The sequence below is a fragment of the Oryzias latipes genome, chromosome 17 (genome assembly GCF_002234675.1).
Source record: "Oryzias latipes chromosome 17, ASM223467v1".
Lineage (NCBI taxonomy): Eukaryota > Metazoa > Chordata > Actinopteri > Beloniformes > Adrianichthyidae > Oryzias > Oryzias latipes.
This window is the reverse complement of record NC_019875.2, coordinates 29,683,409-29,701,462: the sequence shown is the minus strand read 5'-3', so window position 1 is coordinate 29,701,462 and position 18,054 is coordinate 29,683,409. Positions and strand designations below refer to the sequence as shown.

Sequence of the window (18,054 nt, the reverse complement as noted above, 5' to 3'; positions counted from 1 at the left end):
GGCAGCAAAGAATAACCGAAGCACATAAAATGATCTGAGGTCATATATGTTTGTGTTCATAAGGTGTGACTGAAGCAGTAATCCATGTGTGTGAGTGTGTGTGCGTGTGTGTGTGTGCGTGCCGCATACCTGTGTAGTGTCTGACCAGCTTCTGCAGCGTGTCAAACTGGGCTCGTGTGGTGATGTAATAACCACCGCTATCAAGTTTGCGGATCTTGTAGTGTTTGACGTTGTCTCCCTTCACCTCGTCCCAGTCTCGTATCGACACAGAGTAGGCGCCTTGGAAACAGGAAGAGGAGCAAAAAACATGTCAGACAACAGTGAAACGCTCTGATTAAAAACCGAACTTCTTCACTTCGGCTTGAAGCTTGTCTGAAATCAAAAGTCCCTGGAGTCGGTTAGTCTACCAAAGAACCAAGAGGGAGTTTGGTTTGCTTGTTTGTTTACATCTGTCACAAGCAGGAGCAACACAAAGTCATGAGAAGAACCGCTGGACCCACTACAATAATACACAGCATGCAACAAACAGATAAATAACTACATCAGAATCAAAGAAAAAAATGTCTTAAGAACTGATTAACATGTATAAGTCGTTATTAAGACATCTATAAATGCTTATAATTGTCTTATTAATATTCATAAATGTATGACTAATACTTAGACAATCTTTAGACATCTACAAATGCTAATAAATATATTTATAAGCGGAATATTAACAATTACAAAGCATTAGTAAGACTTTGTTCATAAAAGTTTGTAAACATGTTACTAATCTTTACTAAAAAATGTTATTTTAAAGCTTTTCCAACATTCAAACAGATGAAATCTGGTCCACAGACTGAATGGACTAAATCTTCGATATTTTCAAATATCTATTCAAAACCCTTTTTATAATGTTACATATCTCTACCACTACTGGGAATTTCTGCCATATTGTTTCAGTCCTTAGATTGACCGTTTATCTGTGACGTCTGACTTTGCTCAGCAGAGTTCACCCGGGCACAGAGAAGGAAGGCGGGAAAATGGCGCGGCAGCCTTTTCACCGCCGTGACCTTTACCTTCATGCATTAGGTTGTCGGGGGGTTTCACATTCATGGATGCCTCTCTCTACTCACCTTTGGTGGTCTCGCTCTCTCGTACCAAGAAGGTTCCCCGCTGAGTCCCGACCAGCAGTAACAGACGCTCGGCGTCTTTGCGGCCCAGCTTACCAAAGTACCACCTGCAACACCACGACAGACAGGTTTAGGTGTTGGAGCGTCTGCTGCTCTGCATGTCAAAGGTGTGCCGTGACCTCATCAAGGGAATAACAGAAGATGCTGACAACACCAGGAACAGAAGTCATTGATGTAAAAGTCAACTGAAAAGAGGAGAGTTTGTGGAAACGTGCGGCGCCGGCACTCGGGGTTTGACGGACTGCAGAGCGCCGCGGCGACACGGAAGAAGTTGAAAAGGACGAAAACAGCAAACCACTGAGGAAAGGTTTGCTTAAAGCTCTCACTCTTCAGCTTGGATGGAGTCGGCCGGGGCGACGTAGTTACTGGGGATGAAACCGGTCTCCCCGGTGTTGATGGAGCGGGCCTCCCACCAGTCCCCTTCCCTAAAAAGGAAAGAAACACGTTTGACATGAATCTGGAAGGAGCTGGAGGCCGCACAAAGATGAAACCTGGATTTATGGATCATTCCAACGGATAAAAATACAGCACATCATAATGTGGGTTTGTGCTGGGGGGGGGGGGGGGGGGGGGGGGGGGCAGATTAACCCCAAATATTCTTCATCCTAATGGAGCATCACATACTAAGCTGATAAACCTGTTTGCTGGAGCATCGACGTCTGAGTTTCTTCCTCCTTTTTCCTGATTTGGACCTTCGGCTCCACAAACGGAAACCTGTTCATGTTTGGAGCTTCGTCCTTCACGAGGACATGATGCTCACTCCAGGTCAAATGATTTACAAAGCCCAATATTTACAACAACAGTCGTCTCAGCGCAATTCATGCCGGCAGTTGCATAGCAAACATGAAACCTCACAGAATACAAAGTCAGATAATCCAGCAGGTAATGGCTGAACTAAGCTGAACTGGGCGTCTCTGCTATGTTCCTGCCGCTAATTGAAATCAAATATCTTTATTAAAAAGGGGTTTCAGCGAGACTCCATCCTCCTCTTTCTCAGGTCCTGCTTTAAAACCGGCAGCAGACCCCCCCCGTCATAACATGTGGGAGTTTTTACTGAGAAATCCGGGTCGCCCCCGCGTTCCTAGAGCACGCTGGTTTGAAGCGAGTGTGTGGGTGAATTATGTGACAGACTCAGGGAGAGGTTTCAGCCCCCCCCTCCACCATGAGCTGGCAGAGCTGATGTGTTTGGTTAAAAAACTCAAATTGGAGTCTGAGTCAGCTGTTTCCTCTGAGAAGAGCTGGAAATGAGTAAATATGTTCGGGGGTGAAGCTTTAAAACCATAAAAAAGGAAATATCCTGAAATCAAAGGCTTTCTAGGAATATCTAGACTTTAAACATTCATGTTTAACATTTATTACCAAAGCTGCCACTAAAGCTTAGTTCAAAAATATTGTTTTACTTAGAAAATGCGTCCTTCATTCACCAAATTTAAAGCAATTTCCTAATTTATTTTTCGGGTTTTCTTGAAATGATGTCAGATTATCATTTCTTCCCCATGTGGAAACATTTTTCCAAGAAAGACTAGAAACTTTAAAACCAGCAGAGAGGACAAACGCTGCTGAAGGAGAGCTAACCGTGCAGAAACGGTTCGGTCTTGAGAGAGCTCAAACTCTAAGATGCAATCTGTCGGCTGTCACTTTGAAAAACGGTCCAATTTCTCTTTTTCCCAGCTCGCCTCTGGAGCAGATGGCCTCCTCGCCGCAGAACGGCGGTGTGAATGTGAGCAGAGGATGGATGCGGCGGCGGCGGCGGCGCGGCTCCTGGAACTCTGCCCATTTTCCCAGCTGTGCGGGTCGGAGATGAAACCCCAGCAGGTCAAAAGGACCCGGTGCTGAAGTGGCTGGATTTCAAACCATTGATCGTCTTCACTGCAATTTTAAATGTAGACCCATGTCCACCAGGTGCCACCTACCTGCCCTCGCCACCCCCCTTTTTGACCCGCCCCACTGGCTGACCCCTCACTCTCCCCTTCTGCCCCTGCCAGCCTGGTCAGATCTCTATAACAACCATTTTAGTTTTGGGTCACCTGGGGGTGACAAACAGGTCCATGTCATTTTTAGAAGGCTCGTACTTTTGGAACGCACGTACAACAGGGGGGCGCCACTTTTGCCAGCTCGCCACGCTAACGGTCATTTCCTACATTACAAGGAGCTTCCCAAAGGTGTTCAGGGGTTTGGAGGCGGTAGACGGAAATCTATAGGAATTTAAATTCGTAGAAGTGATTTTTTTTTACATTAATTCACAGATGGTGGCCTTTTTCCGAGGTCAAAGGTCAATGAAACGTTGGTTGTGGCTGTAGACTTAACTTGCTGGTGTGTGTGTGAAATTTTGTCAAGTTTTTTTCTCCCTATACTGTGCGAAAGTATATGACCATCCCATAATAGTCTCCAAACTTCCTTTGGGTATCCCCGACACGCGTGTTTTGATTTCTCTCGCTGTGATGTCATCATTTTTTTGGAGGGGGGGCGTTGTTCACCATGTGGAAAATTCCTGTTTTTGAGTATGCGGCCACGTTTTTGCTCAAAGGCACAGTGGAACAGGAGGACTGAGAAAACAATCTGGTCCTTCGGTCCAGACCTGCTGCAGGACAGAAGCCCAGTTTGTGCCATTTCTTAGTTCTGTGGACTGTTTCACAGCGGAAGCGACATCTTTCCTAAACTAGAGGCCTGTGCAGATGGTCCATTAGAGGAAGCCATTAGCAGAGCCTGATCCCAGCCTCAATAACAGACCTGAATCCTGACAGGGATTAGAAACACACACCGGATGGACCGACCCGACACGCCAACGACACTCACGTGTTGTTGATGATCTGAAAGCGGTCCCCCTTTTTGAACGACAGATCGTCCGCCGTCCTCGCCTCGTAGTCGTACAAAGCTACGAAAAACGTGACTCCTCCTGAAAGAAACCAAAACTGGACGTCAGTCTTTCTCCCAAGCGGCTCTGCTCCTTTAAGTCTCCTTTTCTGTCCCTAATCAGACGGGAAAAGCTTAATTATAGGAAGAGAAAAAGACTGATAATCCCAGGAGCCGTGAAGCTTTTTTTCTCCAACTTCAGCAAAAGATTTCATGAAAAACACGAGGAGTAACCAACAAAGTAACACTATTTTCAGAAGAACTCTGTGTTCTCCCCACAAACAAGAGTCTGGGTTTTAGTTTCTACATAGAAAAATGCTGAAAGTAAGCTGAGAGTAATAAAAAATAAACCACTGATGTTGTAGATGTTAAATTAAGGTAATTTTGGAGCATAATTGGTTTGATGCATATTTGCATCAATAGCCTAACTATGTTCTCTGTGACGTTTAGTCTGACGGCTCCTAAATCCTGTTCCCTTCGCATCTTTCAATCCAAATAGATCTCTGACTTTGAAGGGATCTAAAATAATCAACCCAAAAAAAGAAACTTTCTTTAAAAAAAAAAAAGGATTTACCCAGAAGCCTTTAGTTCGGGCTCCTTCATACAGAGGGGGTCTGATGGCGATCCTGTGGCTGAAACACCACGCTCACCCCGCCCTCTGCAACGCCCCTTCAAGCGACCCCTTCAAATGTAAAGACGTAAAAATACACGCTTCTGCGTTCAGAACTCTCATGGTCACTATGGAAGATTTGGAGGCCATTTTTGGACTCTACGTACAAAACGAGTGTTGAAGTCGAGTCAGTCGAACTTTGACCAACCAGGCTTCCGTAGTGACGTATGGGTATCGTAAGTGTTATGACACAGAAAAGGCGTTTTTTAAGTAGAAAATGAAAAAGCATTTTGAAGTACCGTATTTTCCGGACTATAAGTCGCACTTTTTTTCACAGTTTGGCAAGGGGTGCGACTTATACTCCGCAGCGACTTATATTAGAAATAAATTGAAATAAATACATTGTTAACCCTGCTGTTATGTTCATTTGTGAGGAACAGAGATGATGTTTCTGGGTCAATTTGATGTTTGAGGTATGTTAAGTGTTAAGAGTATGTTAAGTGACTCAGAGAATCAGCAAACTTTTTTTTACAGTAAGATCTTGAAGGCTAACAACATAATATTCTATTTTCCAATGATTTCATAGATTCAGAAATGCAATAAAAGTGAAAACTGTTTCTACAAATACAGGATGAAAACAGAGTATTAGTTAGCCAATGATGCTTCATGAAAAGAATAAATAAACAAGTTTGAGAAAAAATTACTGTGAAATTATTAGATAAACAGTCTGCTATGATTGTGTCATATAAGGTTGTGAAAGTTAAAATGCGACTTATAGTCCAGTGCGACTTATCTGTGTTTTTTTCTACTTTATAATGCATTTTTGGGCTGGTGCGACTTATAGTCCGGAAAATACGGTACTGATTTTTCATTGTAATTGTGAGTCATTTGATGCAGTTACATTTTGAAAATTAAAAAAGTATTTCTGTTAATCCATTTTAATGATCAAATTAGACATTTCTAAATGAATTTTACTAGACATTTACCAGAGAACTGTTTGAAAATGAAGTGTCAAATACCATTTTCTCTATCATTTTAATTAAGTGACAGAAAAAGCGGAGTTGAAGTAGAAAATGAAAAAGTATTTCTGTTATTGACTTTTATTTTTAATTATGCTACAGAATCGCTTCCATACGGGGGAAACGCATGAAATATCAAAGTCATACGCCGCTCAGTGAACCCGTAGAGAGACACTAAGTGCAACAGGTGGTAGAGAACACCGTACACAACATAAGGATGAGTAACCCTGGGCTCACACTGCATCCAGTCTACCGGAGCTGGACTGGACCCCCCGAAAACAGTAAATATCAGCGGAATGAGAAACATTTGGATCCTGGTTCCAGGATCCTCCGCATCCTTGGGGCCCTCGCCGGCGTTCTGATCAGCCTCTGTGTGACTGACTTTAAATGTCTGATCTGCATAACATCTGTTCCCCTCACACCATCCTCCGCATATGAAAGCGTTTGGCAGCGGATGTTTGTGGTTTGAAAGTTAGTCCGGAACATAACTTCTGTCTTCCTACAGTTACTGAAGTAAAGAGCCAACCTGAAATCGGACGGACAGACTGACCTGAGATGGCGGTGGGGTAGGGACTGCTCACAGACACCGAGGTGAAGGAGGTGGAGGCTCCTCCGAAGGGCGTCATGACGGAGGACGCCCCCCCAAAGGGGGTGAGGGCTGCAGTGTGGCTGTTGTAGGTGTTGTTGTGCATCTTGGCAGCTGGAGAATGACCCATCAGGGTGGGTTCAGGGCCGTAGTGGCCCTGGTGAGCGCCGGCTGACGTAGTGTTGGGGTTGTCGGGTTGGTATTTCAGCGCTGGGCCCTTGTTCTCTTTACTCTTAACGCAACCCATCGTCGAGTCTGAAAAAAGGAAGAGGGAGTATGATGGTCTGAGGACCACAACTAGCCACAAAATGTGTTTATTCACAACAATATTTTTCATCTGATACACTGAACTGAGAAGACGTGGGTGTTCTTTCATAATTGGACGTTTTTCATTGAGGAAAATTCAGAGGCTTTCATACCAGTCTTACAAGCCTGTTTGTCATTAGTCCAACAAGCAGAAACAAACATTCTAATGTCTAAGACGAACTGAGAATTTTAACTCTGCAGAGCTGGGGAGACGTTTGATGGGCCAATTAAATCCAAACAAGATCCTGAACAGAGAACACAGGAGCAGAAATGAGTGACACGTGAAACACGCCCACAGCCTTCAGGAAGCTTTCATGACGTCCTGGAAGACGACAAAACCAATGAGTTCTATCACTAGAGGAGACATCACGTGGTTCCTCATGGGAGGAGAGCACCGCCATCTTGGTGAGGTCAAGTTACTGCTGCAGTGAATGCATTTGAACACATTTTTTGCAAAATGCCAGTTCATTGTGCGGGTTTCAACTGCCAAAATCAGATAAATGAGTCCAATAAGGAGGTAGGTATATCATTTCACAGGTAAGTATTTTAATTTTTTTTCTTTTAAGGCTGCAGGGGCTTCATTAATAGAACACATGTTGACATGCATGATGCTGCAGGGCTGTTATCAACATGCTGCATGATGTACATTTATTTTGCTGTCAATATAAATGTACATTTTATTTTGCTAAACCTTTATACAGCATACTAGGCTATTATAGTAATATAGATTTATACATTCCTGACTCAGTGACTGAACTTTTCTTGCAGGTATCCAATGGATTCAGACTTAGGGAAAAAGTGGGCTTTATCTATCAGATGGATCACTGTAGTACCAACTAGCAACACAGTCTGGCTGTTCAAAACATTTGTGGAAACAGATTTTGATGAGAGGCCAGACTGTTTTTTTTTAGGGTAAATCTGTTGTTCACTTTTGGACTTCTTTTGAATATTATTATTATTATTATTATTATTATTATTATTATTATTATTAATAATAATAATAATATCATTATTTTTATTATTATTTATTGACTTATTATTTATTTATTGTTACTTATTGTTTGTATTGACTTACTATTGATTTATTATTATTATAATTATTATTATTATTATTATTGACTTATTGTTGGGTTTTTCTAAATAATTTAAATTACATGTCAAAGAGGTCTAAAACTTCTAAATGTTTAGAAATTAATTTTAAAAATTATTTCTAATAATTTTTTATTTGTAAGAAGTCCTGCAACAATGCATTTTCATTCAAGTTTGAGCTTTTAAGGCTGACTGTTTCTCTTCTTTAACAACAACAAATGATGTATATATATATATATGTGAATGAAGCATTGAGGGTAATTCCTACCACAAACATTACAGAAACCAATGAACTGGTTTACACTTCAGCAGCAGTGATCCTTGAGATGCTTGGCTACAAGAGCAACCATGGAAGAAAACAGTACCCACCATGGAAGCAACGGTTAGAGGCCAAAATCAAGGCAACTCGGAAGGATGTGAGTAAGCTGACAGAGGCTCAAAGAGGTACAATGAGAAAGCAAGTACCTAAGAGATACAGCCAGATGCCCATACCTGAAGCACTGGAAACTGCCAAACAAAGGCTCCTAGCCTTGAGCAGCCGCCTAAAGAGGTACACAAGAGACAATGAAGCCAGACGAATAAACAAGCTCTTCGCAACTCAACCTGCAAAAGTGTACGCTCAGTGGTAGGGTCAAAACAGCCGAGCAGACCCACCAAGGCTGGAAACTGAACAGTACTGGAAAAGTATATGGGAGAAAGAGACAGCACATAACAGCAATGCCCAGTGGCTGGTCTCTCTGAGAAAAGAACATAGCAACCTCCCTGAACAGAATCCAGTAACCATCACAGTGGCAGACATCCAAGAAAGAGTCTCAGGTATGAAGAACTGGACAGCACCAGGCCCTGACATGATACATGCCTACTGGCTAAAGAAGCTTTCCGCACTCCACGAGCGCCTGGCAGCACAAATGAACCAGCTGCTAAGAGATGGGACTCACCCCGAATGGCTAACGGAAGGGCGAACGATCCTGATCCAGAAGGATCCCTCAAAGGGTGCAGTCCCATCCAACTACCGGCCAATAACCTGTCTGTCCACAACATGGAAGCTGATGTCGGGCATCATTGCAACCAAGATAAATAGGCACATGGATCAATTCATGAGTAACACACAGAAGGGCATTGGTAGAGACTCCAGAGGAGCCAAACACCAACTCCTGGTCGACAGAACAGTCGCTCAAGACTGCAAGTCACGACACACCAACCTGTGCACAGCCTGGATTGATTACAAGAAGGCCTATGACTCAATGCCACACACATGGATCACTGAATGCTTGGAGCTGTACAACATCAACAGGACTCTAAGAGCCTTCATAGGAAACTCAATGAAGCTGTGGAAAACCACCCTTGAAGCCAATGGGAAGCCACTTGGTAAATGGCGTATACTTATATAGCGCCTTTCTTCCTACAAGGACAAAGCGCTTTACAGTCACAGACCCATTCACCCAGTCACACACACAGTCACACACTGGTGGTCGCTCCGCTGCCAAACACAGGCGCCCGCCTACCACCAGAGGCAAGGTGGGGTTCAGTGTCTTGCCCAAGGACACTTCGACTCATGGGCGTGCAAGGCGGGAATCGAACCTGCAACCTTACGATCATGGGACGACCGCCCTACCGCTGCACCACGGCCGCCCACTTGCACAAGTGTCCATCAAATGTGGGATATACCAAGGTGATGCTCTGTCCCCACTGCTGTTCTGCATAGGTCTCAACCCCCTCAGTCAAATAATCACCAAGACTGGCTATGGATACCGACTCAGAAATGGGGCCAACATCAGTCACCTCCTCTACATGGATGACATCAAGCTATATGCTAAGAGCGAGCGTGACATTGACTCCCTGATCCACACCACCAGGATCTACAGTACTGACATTGGGATGTCATTCGGGCTCGAGAAATGCAGCCGGATGGTGACAAAGAGAGGCAAGGTAGTCCACACAGGAGGGGTCTCACTCCCAGAAGGAACAATAGCAGACATTGAGGACAGTTACAAGTACCTTGGAATTCCACAGGCATATGGCAACAAGGAAAGCTGCAACAGCTAAATACCTCCAACAAGTAAGGCAAGTCCTGAGAAGCCAGCTCAATGGCAAAAATAAGACCCGGGCAATAAACAGCTACGCACTGCCTGTTATCAGATACCCTGCAGGAATAAGAAGATGGCCAAAGGAAGAGATACAGACCACGGATGTTAAAACACGAAAGCTCCTCACCATGCATGGAGGGTTCCATCCCAAATCCAGCACCCTGAGACTGTATGCTAGCCGCAAGGAAGGAGGCCGAGGACTAGTGAGCGTAGAAGCCACTATCCAGGATGAAACATCTAAGATGCAAGAGTACATCAAGCTCAAGGCCCCAACTGACAGTGTGCTCAGTGAATGTCTCAGGCAATGGAGAACAGAGGATACAGTGCTGGAGGACAGACCCTCATGGGAGGACAAACCCCTGCATGGGATGTACCACCGGACCATAACTGAAGTGGCTGATATCAAGAAGTCCTACCAATGGCTAGAAAGGGCTGGCCTACAGGACAGCACTGAAGCGCTCATCCTGGCAGCCCAGGAACAAGCCCTGAGCACCAGAGCAATAGAGGCTCAGATCTACCACACCAGACAAGACCCAAGGTGTAGGCTGTGCAAAGAAGCGCCTGAAACAGTCCAGCACATAACTGCAGGGTGTAAGATGCTGGCAGGGAAAGCAAACATGGAGCGCCACAATCAAGTGGCTGGAATAATATACAGGAACATGTGTGCAGAATATGAACTGGAAACCCCAAGGTCAAAATGGGAAACACCTCCGAAGGTTGTAGAGAATGAGAGGGCAAAGATCCTGTGGGACTTCCAGATCCAGACTGATAGGATGGTGATGGAGAACCAACCAGACATTGTAGTGGTGGATAAGGAACAGAGGAAAGCCGTTGTGGTGGATGTGGCAGTGCCAAGCGATGGGAACATCAGGAAGAAGGAACATGAGAAACTGGAGAAATACCAGGGACTCAGAGAAGAACTGGAGAAAGCCTGGAAAGTGAAAGTGACAGTGGTGCCTGTGGTAGTTGGAGCACTCGGGGCAGTAACCCCCAAGCTGGAGGAGTGGCTACAACAGATACCTGGAAAGACCTCAGACCTCTCAGTCCAGAAAAGCGCAGTGCTAGGAACAGCTAAGATACTGCAGGACCCTCAAGCTCCCAGGCCTCTGGTAGAGGACCCGAGCTTGGAGGAGAAACCACCCGCGGAGGGTGAGAGGGGCGTTTTTTTTTTTTTTAATATATATATTATATACATAAAATATAATATATTTATATATATGTATAAATATATTTAAATCTAAAAATATATACAGTTTATAAAAGCTACTTAGACACCACTAAAATCAATCGAAATCAATGTCATGTGGGCGTCGTCGACCTCACCAAGATGGCGTCGCGCTCCGCCACCACCAGGCTTCTAAAGCGGGCGTGTCTCCTCTAGTGATATAACTCATTGGACAAAACCAGAAGGTGGCCCATTCCTCAGGAAGATGACCCTCTGTTAGGTCTGAACTCTGCCTCCCCCTCTGGCCACTGGCCGGGAACGTTCTAGCCACACTTCCTGGATGCCGCACACCTGACTCTCGTTCATTCATCACCCATACTGAAGCTCTGCTCTGAGCCTCACTCAGTGCAAAGTATTTTTTGTGCCACTTGTGTCAAATCCTGACTCCGCTTGCCTGCCGCCTGTCCCGACCATCGTCTGGATCCTGACCACCCCGTCTCTACACCTGTCATCGACCCCCGCCTGCCTGACCCTGACTTAGCTTTGTGGACTTTTAGCTGAGCCCATAAACCTGCTGCATCTGGAACCAGCCGTCTGCCCGTTCTTGTCACAGCCTCTTCCAGGTGATTCCACGTCAATTTCTGAGACGTTCAAACGTTGCATTTGTTCAAATTTCTCAATTCCCATCAGTGAAAGACACTTTACACAGGAAGACTGCAGTTGGAAACACAACGCTGACGAGTGTTCACAAAGTGAAGGAAAAGAAAGATTTGATGTCACTTTTGAAGCACCGGGAGCTGGCGGGAGATTCCCGTCCTCTTAATAAATCTGAGGAAGCAAATGCTTCAGGAATGCAGACAAAAGCACGCTGCATGAGCATTCATGCCAGCCCACATAGTCTTTGCAGGAGAGTATCCATGAAACAGGGAAGTGTAGCTCCCCGCATCCTTTGCAGAACGGCGTCTCTGAGCACTCGTCTCCCACCTTTCTCAGAGGATTTCTGTCCGTTCTGCTTCTGCGATGATCAGGAGTTAAGCCGCTCTGCTTTTAGCGGCTCCTGACATCTAATAGCTAAACTGTTTCCGTTCCCTGCAGGTCCGTGTTGCTTTCTGTTAAGCAGACACTGCTGCTGCCTGCAAAGGGGAGCACTTTTCTGTCAGGAAGCTGCCTCTCCTGAACGATTGGTTTGCTCACTTTGGTTCATTAACATTCATTTGACGAGCGACTATTCCTTCCAAACCAAAGTCTTGTTTACGTCTTGCTTAAATGAAACAAGTATTCATTCATGTAACAAAATGTTCCACTTCAAATCCTTGTTTTGTGTCCGCCATAAAGCTTTTTTGTGTGTCTTTGGTTGTTGAGGCCATTTTCTGGGCCCAGGCCGTTTCCACGTTGGTGGTTCTAAGAGGAAGACGTGAAATGTGTAGTGCTTCTCTGATCATCAGTCCTCAAACTCTTCCTCGCACTGCAGTGACGGTGCCAGGTGAAGCATTGGCTCCATGAAGGACAGAGATTTCTGTAGAAGTGTCTTTTTCCCCCACACACTTCCATTCCTTTAGCTTTCCAGCAGCTTCTCAGGTGTGATCTGGATTCTGGATCAGAGCCTCACATCCTCACAGGTGAGGGACAGGGCGGATGGAGATGCAGAAACTTACATTTATTTATAAATAAGGCTAATTATGAAGTTGAGAATGGAAAACAAATCATTTAAGAAATGTGGCTCCTGGAACGTGCACATTTTTAATGCTTATTAATTTCAAAAACAAAATCAAAAACATCCAGAGCGACGATGGCTCCTAAAGAAAATCCTTCGTTCTAAATCCGACCAGTAATTTTTATTCTTAATAAGAAAAAGTCTTCCCTGTTTGAAGCTGATAAAATGATTACAAAATTGAACTACTTTTAACTATCTGCACATAATTAACACAGATTAGGAAACAAGTCCATCAGCGTTCCAAATCATCAACAGATCAGTTTCCAAGGAAACCTAAATCTAGTCTGTTAGATAAAGGTGTGTTTGTTGAGGGATCTGTCAGTGCTCGGCTTTCTTAGGGTGATGTTTGGGCTTCGTCAGCATTTTTGTCGTTTCGTTACGTTGACGCGTCTTTACAAAGGTGAAAACCGGCGGCTCAGACGAAGCTGCAGCTCGCTGGAAGGCTGCAGAGCTTCAGTTTGGTTGAAGGTGAGATCAGCGCTCAGGGCGCCGCTCGTGCAGGAGCTCACCGTTAAACAGAACCTGTTCCACTGTTGATCTGCCTGCTTTTTTCTTAAGAACCACGACAAGATAGAACTGGTTAAAGCAGCTGTGATCTTCACCGACCAACAACAACAACAACATGACAGAGACAATGTGGATTTCTCTAAAATCCAAACGCATTTCGGCAAAGACCAGGATGAAAACATGTTAGTTTGGCACAAAGTCTAAAGCCTGAAGCAGAATCCAAATTCTTCCCCAAACCGTTCGACTTCTCCCTACGTTTAGCCCTCCAAATGGAGAGTTATAGGAAAATAGTAGTCGTGTCTGAATTCCTTCATTAGACACCATCTAAGGCACTATATAGCCTGTTCGCCATTTTCTAGTGCTGTCAGAATCTACAATTCCAAAATCCAGTGCCCTAGAAATTTCCCAGAAGTCTCTGTGAAAAACCAGTGTGCATCGATGCTCAGAACTCAGTGGATTTATAAATGGTCGTCGCAAAATGCTTATATTAGCGAGATTTTCGCTTTGTGAAATCGATGACGTCACCGTTTAAAAAAATAGTAGTGACCTTGGACAGGACTTCTCCTTCGTCTATTTACATCAACGTTGTGGTCTCTTCTAGAAAAAGCTTGAATGTTTTCAAACCCTCATTTTTGGACGGCACCTTCTAGGTTTATGAGATTTTCCCGTTTCCAAACATCTAGCAGGTTTGTAAACAATAAACCAACTAGTTATATGATTTTTTTCCAGGTGTTAGTTTCCATTGCTTCTGCTGGGTTTTGCTGCCAATTTCCCATGATGCCTTGTAGTTTAAAGGTTAACCAGCATTTTTCTGAAACGTACATTTTTATGTTCGACTTAATGTTTTGTTATTTCCTAAAGTACCATGATAACGTTGAAATTGAAATTGTACAATGATGTTTAGAACTGCTAGAACTTAAACCCAATCAAACCAAAACTCAAATGATCGGTTTCGTTTTGGAGATTTTTAGAAATCCCACAAGTCTGTGGGATTAAGGGTTCAGCGGGTTCTGAAGATGGACAGATGGGTTCACTTAGTTCCAGGAGGGGCTCTATAATTAAAGTTTGGTTGATTGATATACTTGTTAACGTAATATTTACAATAAACCACAGGTTTGAATTCATTGACATTTTGAGTCATCTGTTATCAAAACAAGGACTTTTGTGGTAAACCCTGATGGTCCTTAGCTACCTCAGATATTGTGTGCGATAAATTCACAATCGTGCTTTGACTTGTGCTGTCTTGTGGGGTCATCTGGACCCCACAAGGTGCGCTGAAGCTTTTTTCTTCATTGATATGTGATCTTCACTGGTGTCCATGGATTACATGAAATCCTCTCCACTTTTGCCATGGTAGGGAGAACACGTCAATGTAAGGGTGGGGTCATCTGGACCCCACAGGGGGTAAAGAAACCGGAATTTGACATGCCTATCCAAAGTTCATACACGTCAGGGACCAACCTTACATTATTAATTGGGACTAGACTAAGGCGGGTGGGGTCATGAGACGGTTTGACGTTCTACATGAATGAACAGAAGTTTTGCTCTGCTGGTTTTGCCTTCAAACCTCTTTAACGTTCTTCATCACCCAACAGCAGGTTGTAAAAATGCGTCACCGTTTGGTGACACGCAGAGCAACAAGAGAAGCAAAGAAACATTGGAACATGTTTTCAAAAAGCAGAGACGATCCAGCAGCAGGTGGACGATGTCCTAATGAGCAGCCGGCGGTCCTTTGCCATCAAACTGTCCTAAACAATCAGATTTTACAAATTAAAACTGCAATAAAAGGAGAATGCATGAATCAAACTGCAGTTTTTAAAGAACTCTAGGTTTTATGAGCCAACATCAGCTTCAGCTCTGCTCCCAATGTTTGTCTGAAACTAAAACCTAAACCAACGGCTCATTGAAAACTGGAGTAAACGCTGTGTAAACTTTGCTTTTTTCCATCCTTTCTCCCGGTTCTTTGTGTGAATTCAACAGAAACAGATGACATCTGATCAAATGAAAAAAGCAGAACCGCCGTGTTTCACTCCCAATATGAAGCTGAGAAGCTGCAATGCCATCAGGAAGACTACACTTCAGGGTTTTTGTGCTAAAAACAGCCCGCCTTAAATGATCACCTGCAGAGATCGGGAACGGATTACAAGTCGGGACGAGCCCGCGTGTCGTAGCGCGTCAAACCGGTTTCACAACCTTTAGGTTCTGGAGTCTCGCAGGAAAAACGTCAACGCTTTTTAAAGAGGAGATATTTACTTTCAACAGGAGGGACTTTTGAGTCAAGTTGTGGGTCTGAATGATCGTTAAAGGAGACGGATGAAAAGGCTTGTGGTTATTGTCCACTCCCATCAACCCTGCATAATCTCCCACACAAAAGCCACCATATTAGTGCAAATTCGAGCTAAAAAAATATTCAAAATAAGCTAAACGTGGAGCCAAATGAGCACCTTAGTGGCTGCATGAGGTACCGTATGAAAAGATTAATAACAAACAGAGGAGGGTCTCCTGGAGGCTGTCAGGAGATCATCGGAGAGGAACGGACCGATCCCCTGGTGGCTCTGAGGGGGCAGGACGCGCTCGGCTAAGACCTCACAGTTGGATCTGGATCCGTGGTCTTCTAGGGGCCCTTTTGCTAATGACCTGCATAAAGGTCACAGAGCGTCCGTCCGTTGAACCTAACTGTATCCGTTCCTCTGATTAAGATTTAATAAAAGATAACGGTTCCTTGAAGTATTTAGCAGAGTCCTTGTTATGTGCAGCTCTGCTGTTTTGGTTGGTGTGAAGCTGTGTGCCAGACGGCCTGGGATGCCATGTCGGATTAAAGAGACACGGGCTGCTGCTTCCCGCAGGCTGCAGCCACAATGCTGAGACGGGAAGCTTTTCTGGAGCTGGCACGCGCCGACGTCCGGGACAGAAACAGCCCCCGCCGCCCAGCGCCATCAATCCAACGCGTCCGGCCCACGCGTCTTTCTGTCCAAATCCGCCGGAAAACTTCCCAAAACGCAAACGTTTCTTCACATTCAGCAGGTTTTTCTGGGTCCAGAGACGGAGAAACACCGAAGAAGAAGCCATTCATTTTCATAAACATAAGAAAGCATGACATGTTTCATGCTACACCGGACATTTAAAACAAAAACGTTTTATAAATACGTAAAATACCAACAACGCTTTTAGAAAGTGTGCTTCCTGTTAAAATCGGGACGTTTTTGCTGAAATCAAAGTTCGTAAAAATGGGAAATTGATTTCATTCAATGATAATGCTGGGCTGAAAATCTGTCGAAGCTTTGTGACAAATTTCTTCAGAGATGACCTTTAGGTGATACAGGATGATTTGAGAAGAAATGAACAGATTTGAGATCATTAAGACTAAGCCTGCGCAATAACTACGCAAATTTATCGTTATGTCACGATATCAAGCTTTTGCAATATGCATATTGCAAAAGACAGCGAAAATCGCAATAAATGGTTACCTTAAATGTGCTAAAACAATCTTATGGCGGCTTGAAGTATTTAACGGATCAAATAAATCCATTTGTCTGCATTTCACCAATCGGATGAAGCTCTTTTTTTAATCTTTTTACTTTTTAGAGCGCTGAAGCCCTTTGATGTTAGACGTCGCCTCATATGTAGACGAGGGTCTTTTGGAGAATAATTTAAGGCATGTTGACTCTTATTTACATTAAACGGCAGTGAAATGGAAATTATGTTTTCGGTTGTCTTGTCATTTGTTCATATGCTGCAAATGACATCGTCATCGCAATATTAATCACTGATATCTATATGATACCTATATGATATGATACCTATATATGAGTTTTGTTCGTATCCTGCAGATTTCTTATCATTTGGGATATTCTGTATGATTTGAAAGGATACTGAATGAGATGATTTGGGATCCTTTGTGAGTTTTTAGAATGATATGGAAGAATTCGGATGACATGCATGTGCAGATCTTCTGCCGGTCCGGCGTCTCGTTTTGGAACGACACACTAGAAGTTGGAACTACCAAGCATAGGATGAGGGAAGATGGAAAGTCCTACATTTCTTTAAGGTGAAGATCGTTTTTGTCCCACCGGCTATGTTTGACTGAACTTCTGTAGGAGATCATTTACACACAAAACCTTCTGGTTAGCGAATGAGTTAAAAAAAAAAAAAAACTCTGGTGATTTGAGGATATTGTGTGTGTTTAATTGATTTTTTTAATAATTAGGACCAGATTTAAAAACTCCTTAACTGACATCAAACTAATCTTTAATAAACAAAATAAATTTATCAAATAAAGTAATTCATGAAAATTAGTTTGGACAGAAATGTGAAAACTAAATCAAGTGGGTCTTTGGCCCTGGTTCTGATCTCCCTCTTCGGTCCTTCGGTTCTCTTCCTCTTTGGGCTTCAGACAGAAACCAGTCAGTGAAAAGGTCAAAGGTCGGCCAGCGTGACAGCACAGCAAATACAGAGGCATCAGTTCTGACGGCGCCCTGAGGTTCTGAAACCATCGCCGAGGGGGACGCCACGACACGCCCACTTCACGCTTACATTCCAAATAGCATCCATCCATCTTCTTCCGCTTATCCGGAACCGGATAACCCAAGATTCCCAGACTTCCCTCTCCCCTGGCCTGGGAACGTCTCGTTCCCAGGCCAGGGGAGAGACGCAGTCTCATTTAGTTATTCGGAACTTCGTTCTTTCTGTCAAATAATGTGTCGCACATTATTCAGATACTTAAGGCAAAATGCCCAGAAACAGCAGACAACATAACAGAGCGAGCGTGACCAGCAGGCCGTGTGGAGCGGCTCATGTGATGCTTCCACTCAGCGCTCAAAAACCCCTGTAAGCATAATTACAGCCTAAACGCGGCTTAAGCAACTAAAACCAAGCCTAATTAGACGGCAAAGCCTCCTCCATGGATCTGGGGAGTTCAGTTCCACACAACTGTCAGACCCCCCCCC

The 18,054-nt window shown here is 44.0% G+C and overlaps 1 protein-coding gene across 3 annotated transcripts in view; it reads right to left on the bottom strand.

Annotated features, from left to right (window-relative positions):
- The window catches only part of LOC101162321 (tyrosine-protein kinase Yes), a 31,045-nt gene that overhangs the window by 11,526 nt on the left and 1,465 nt on the right, over positions 1 to 18,054 (bottom strand). For 2 of the 3 annotated variants that reach the window (XM_023965016.1, XM_023965017.1), the window contains exons 2-6: positions 6,205 to 6,495; positions 3,969 to 4,068; positions 1,499 to 1,597; positions 1,116 to 1,219; positions 130 to 279 (exon numbers count right to left, since the gene is read on the bottom strand). In XM_023965016.1, the coding sequence (XP_023820784.1) occupies positions 130 to 279; positions 1,116 to 1,219; positions 1,499 to 1,597; positions 3,969 to 4,068; positions 6,205 to 6,487 (736 nt within the window). In that variant the 5' untranslated portion in view covers positions 6,488 to 6,495. Of the gene's footprint in view, positions 1 to 129; positions 280 to 1,115; positions 1,220 to 1,498; positions 1,598 to 3,968; positions 4,069 to 6,204; positions 6,496 to 17,641; positions 17,784 to 18,054 lie in introns of those variants that run through there. The other variant, XM_023965015.1, reaches the window with a different exon arrangement.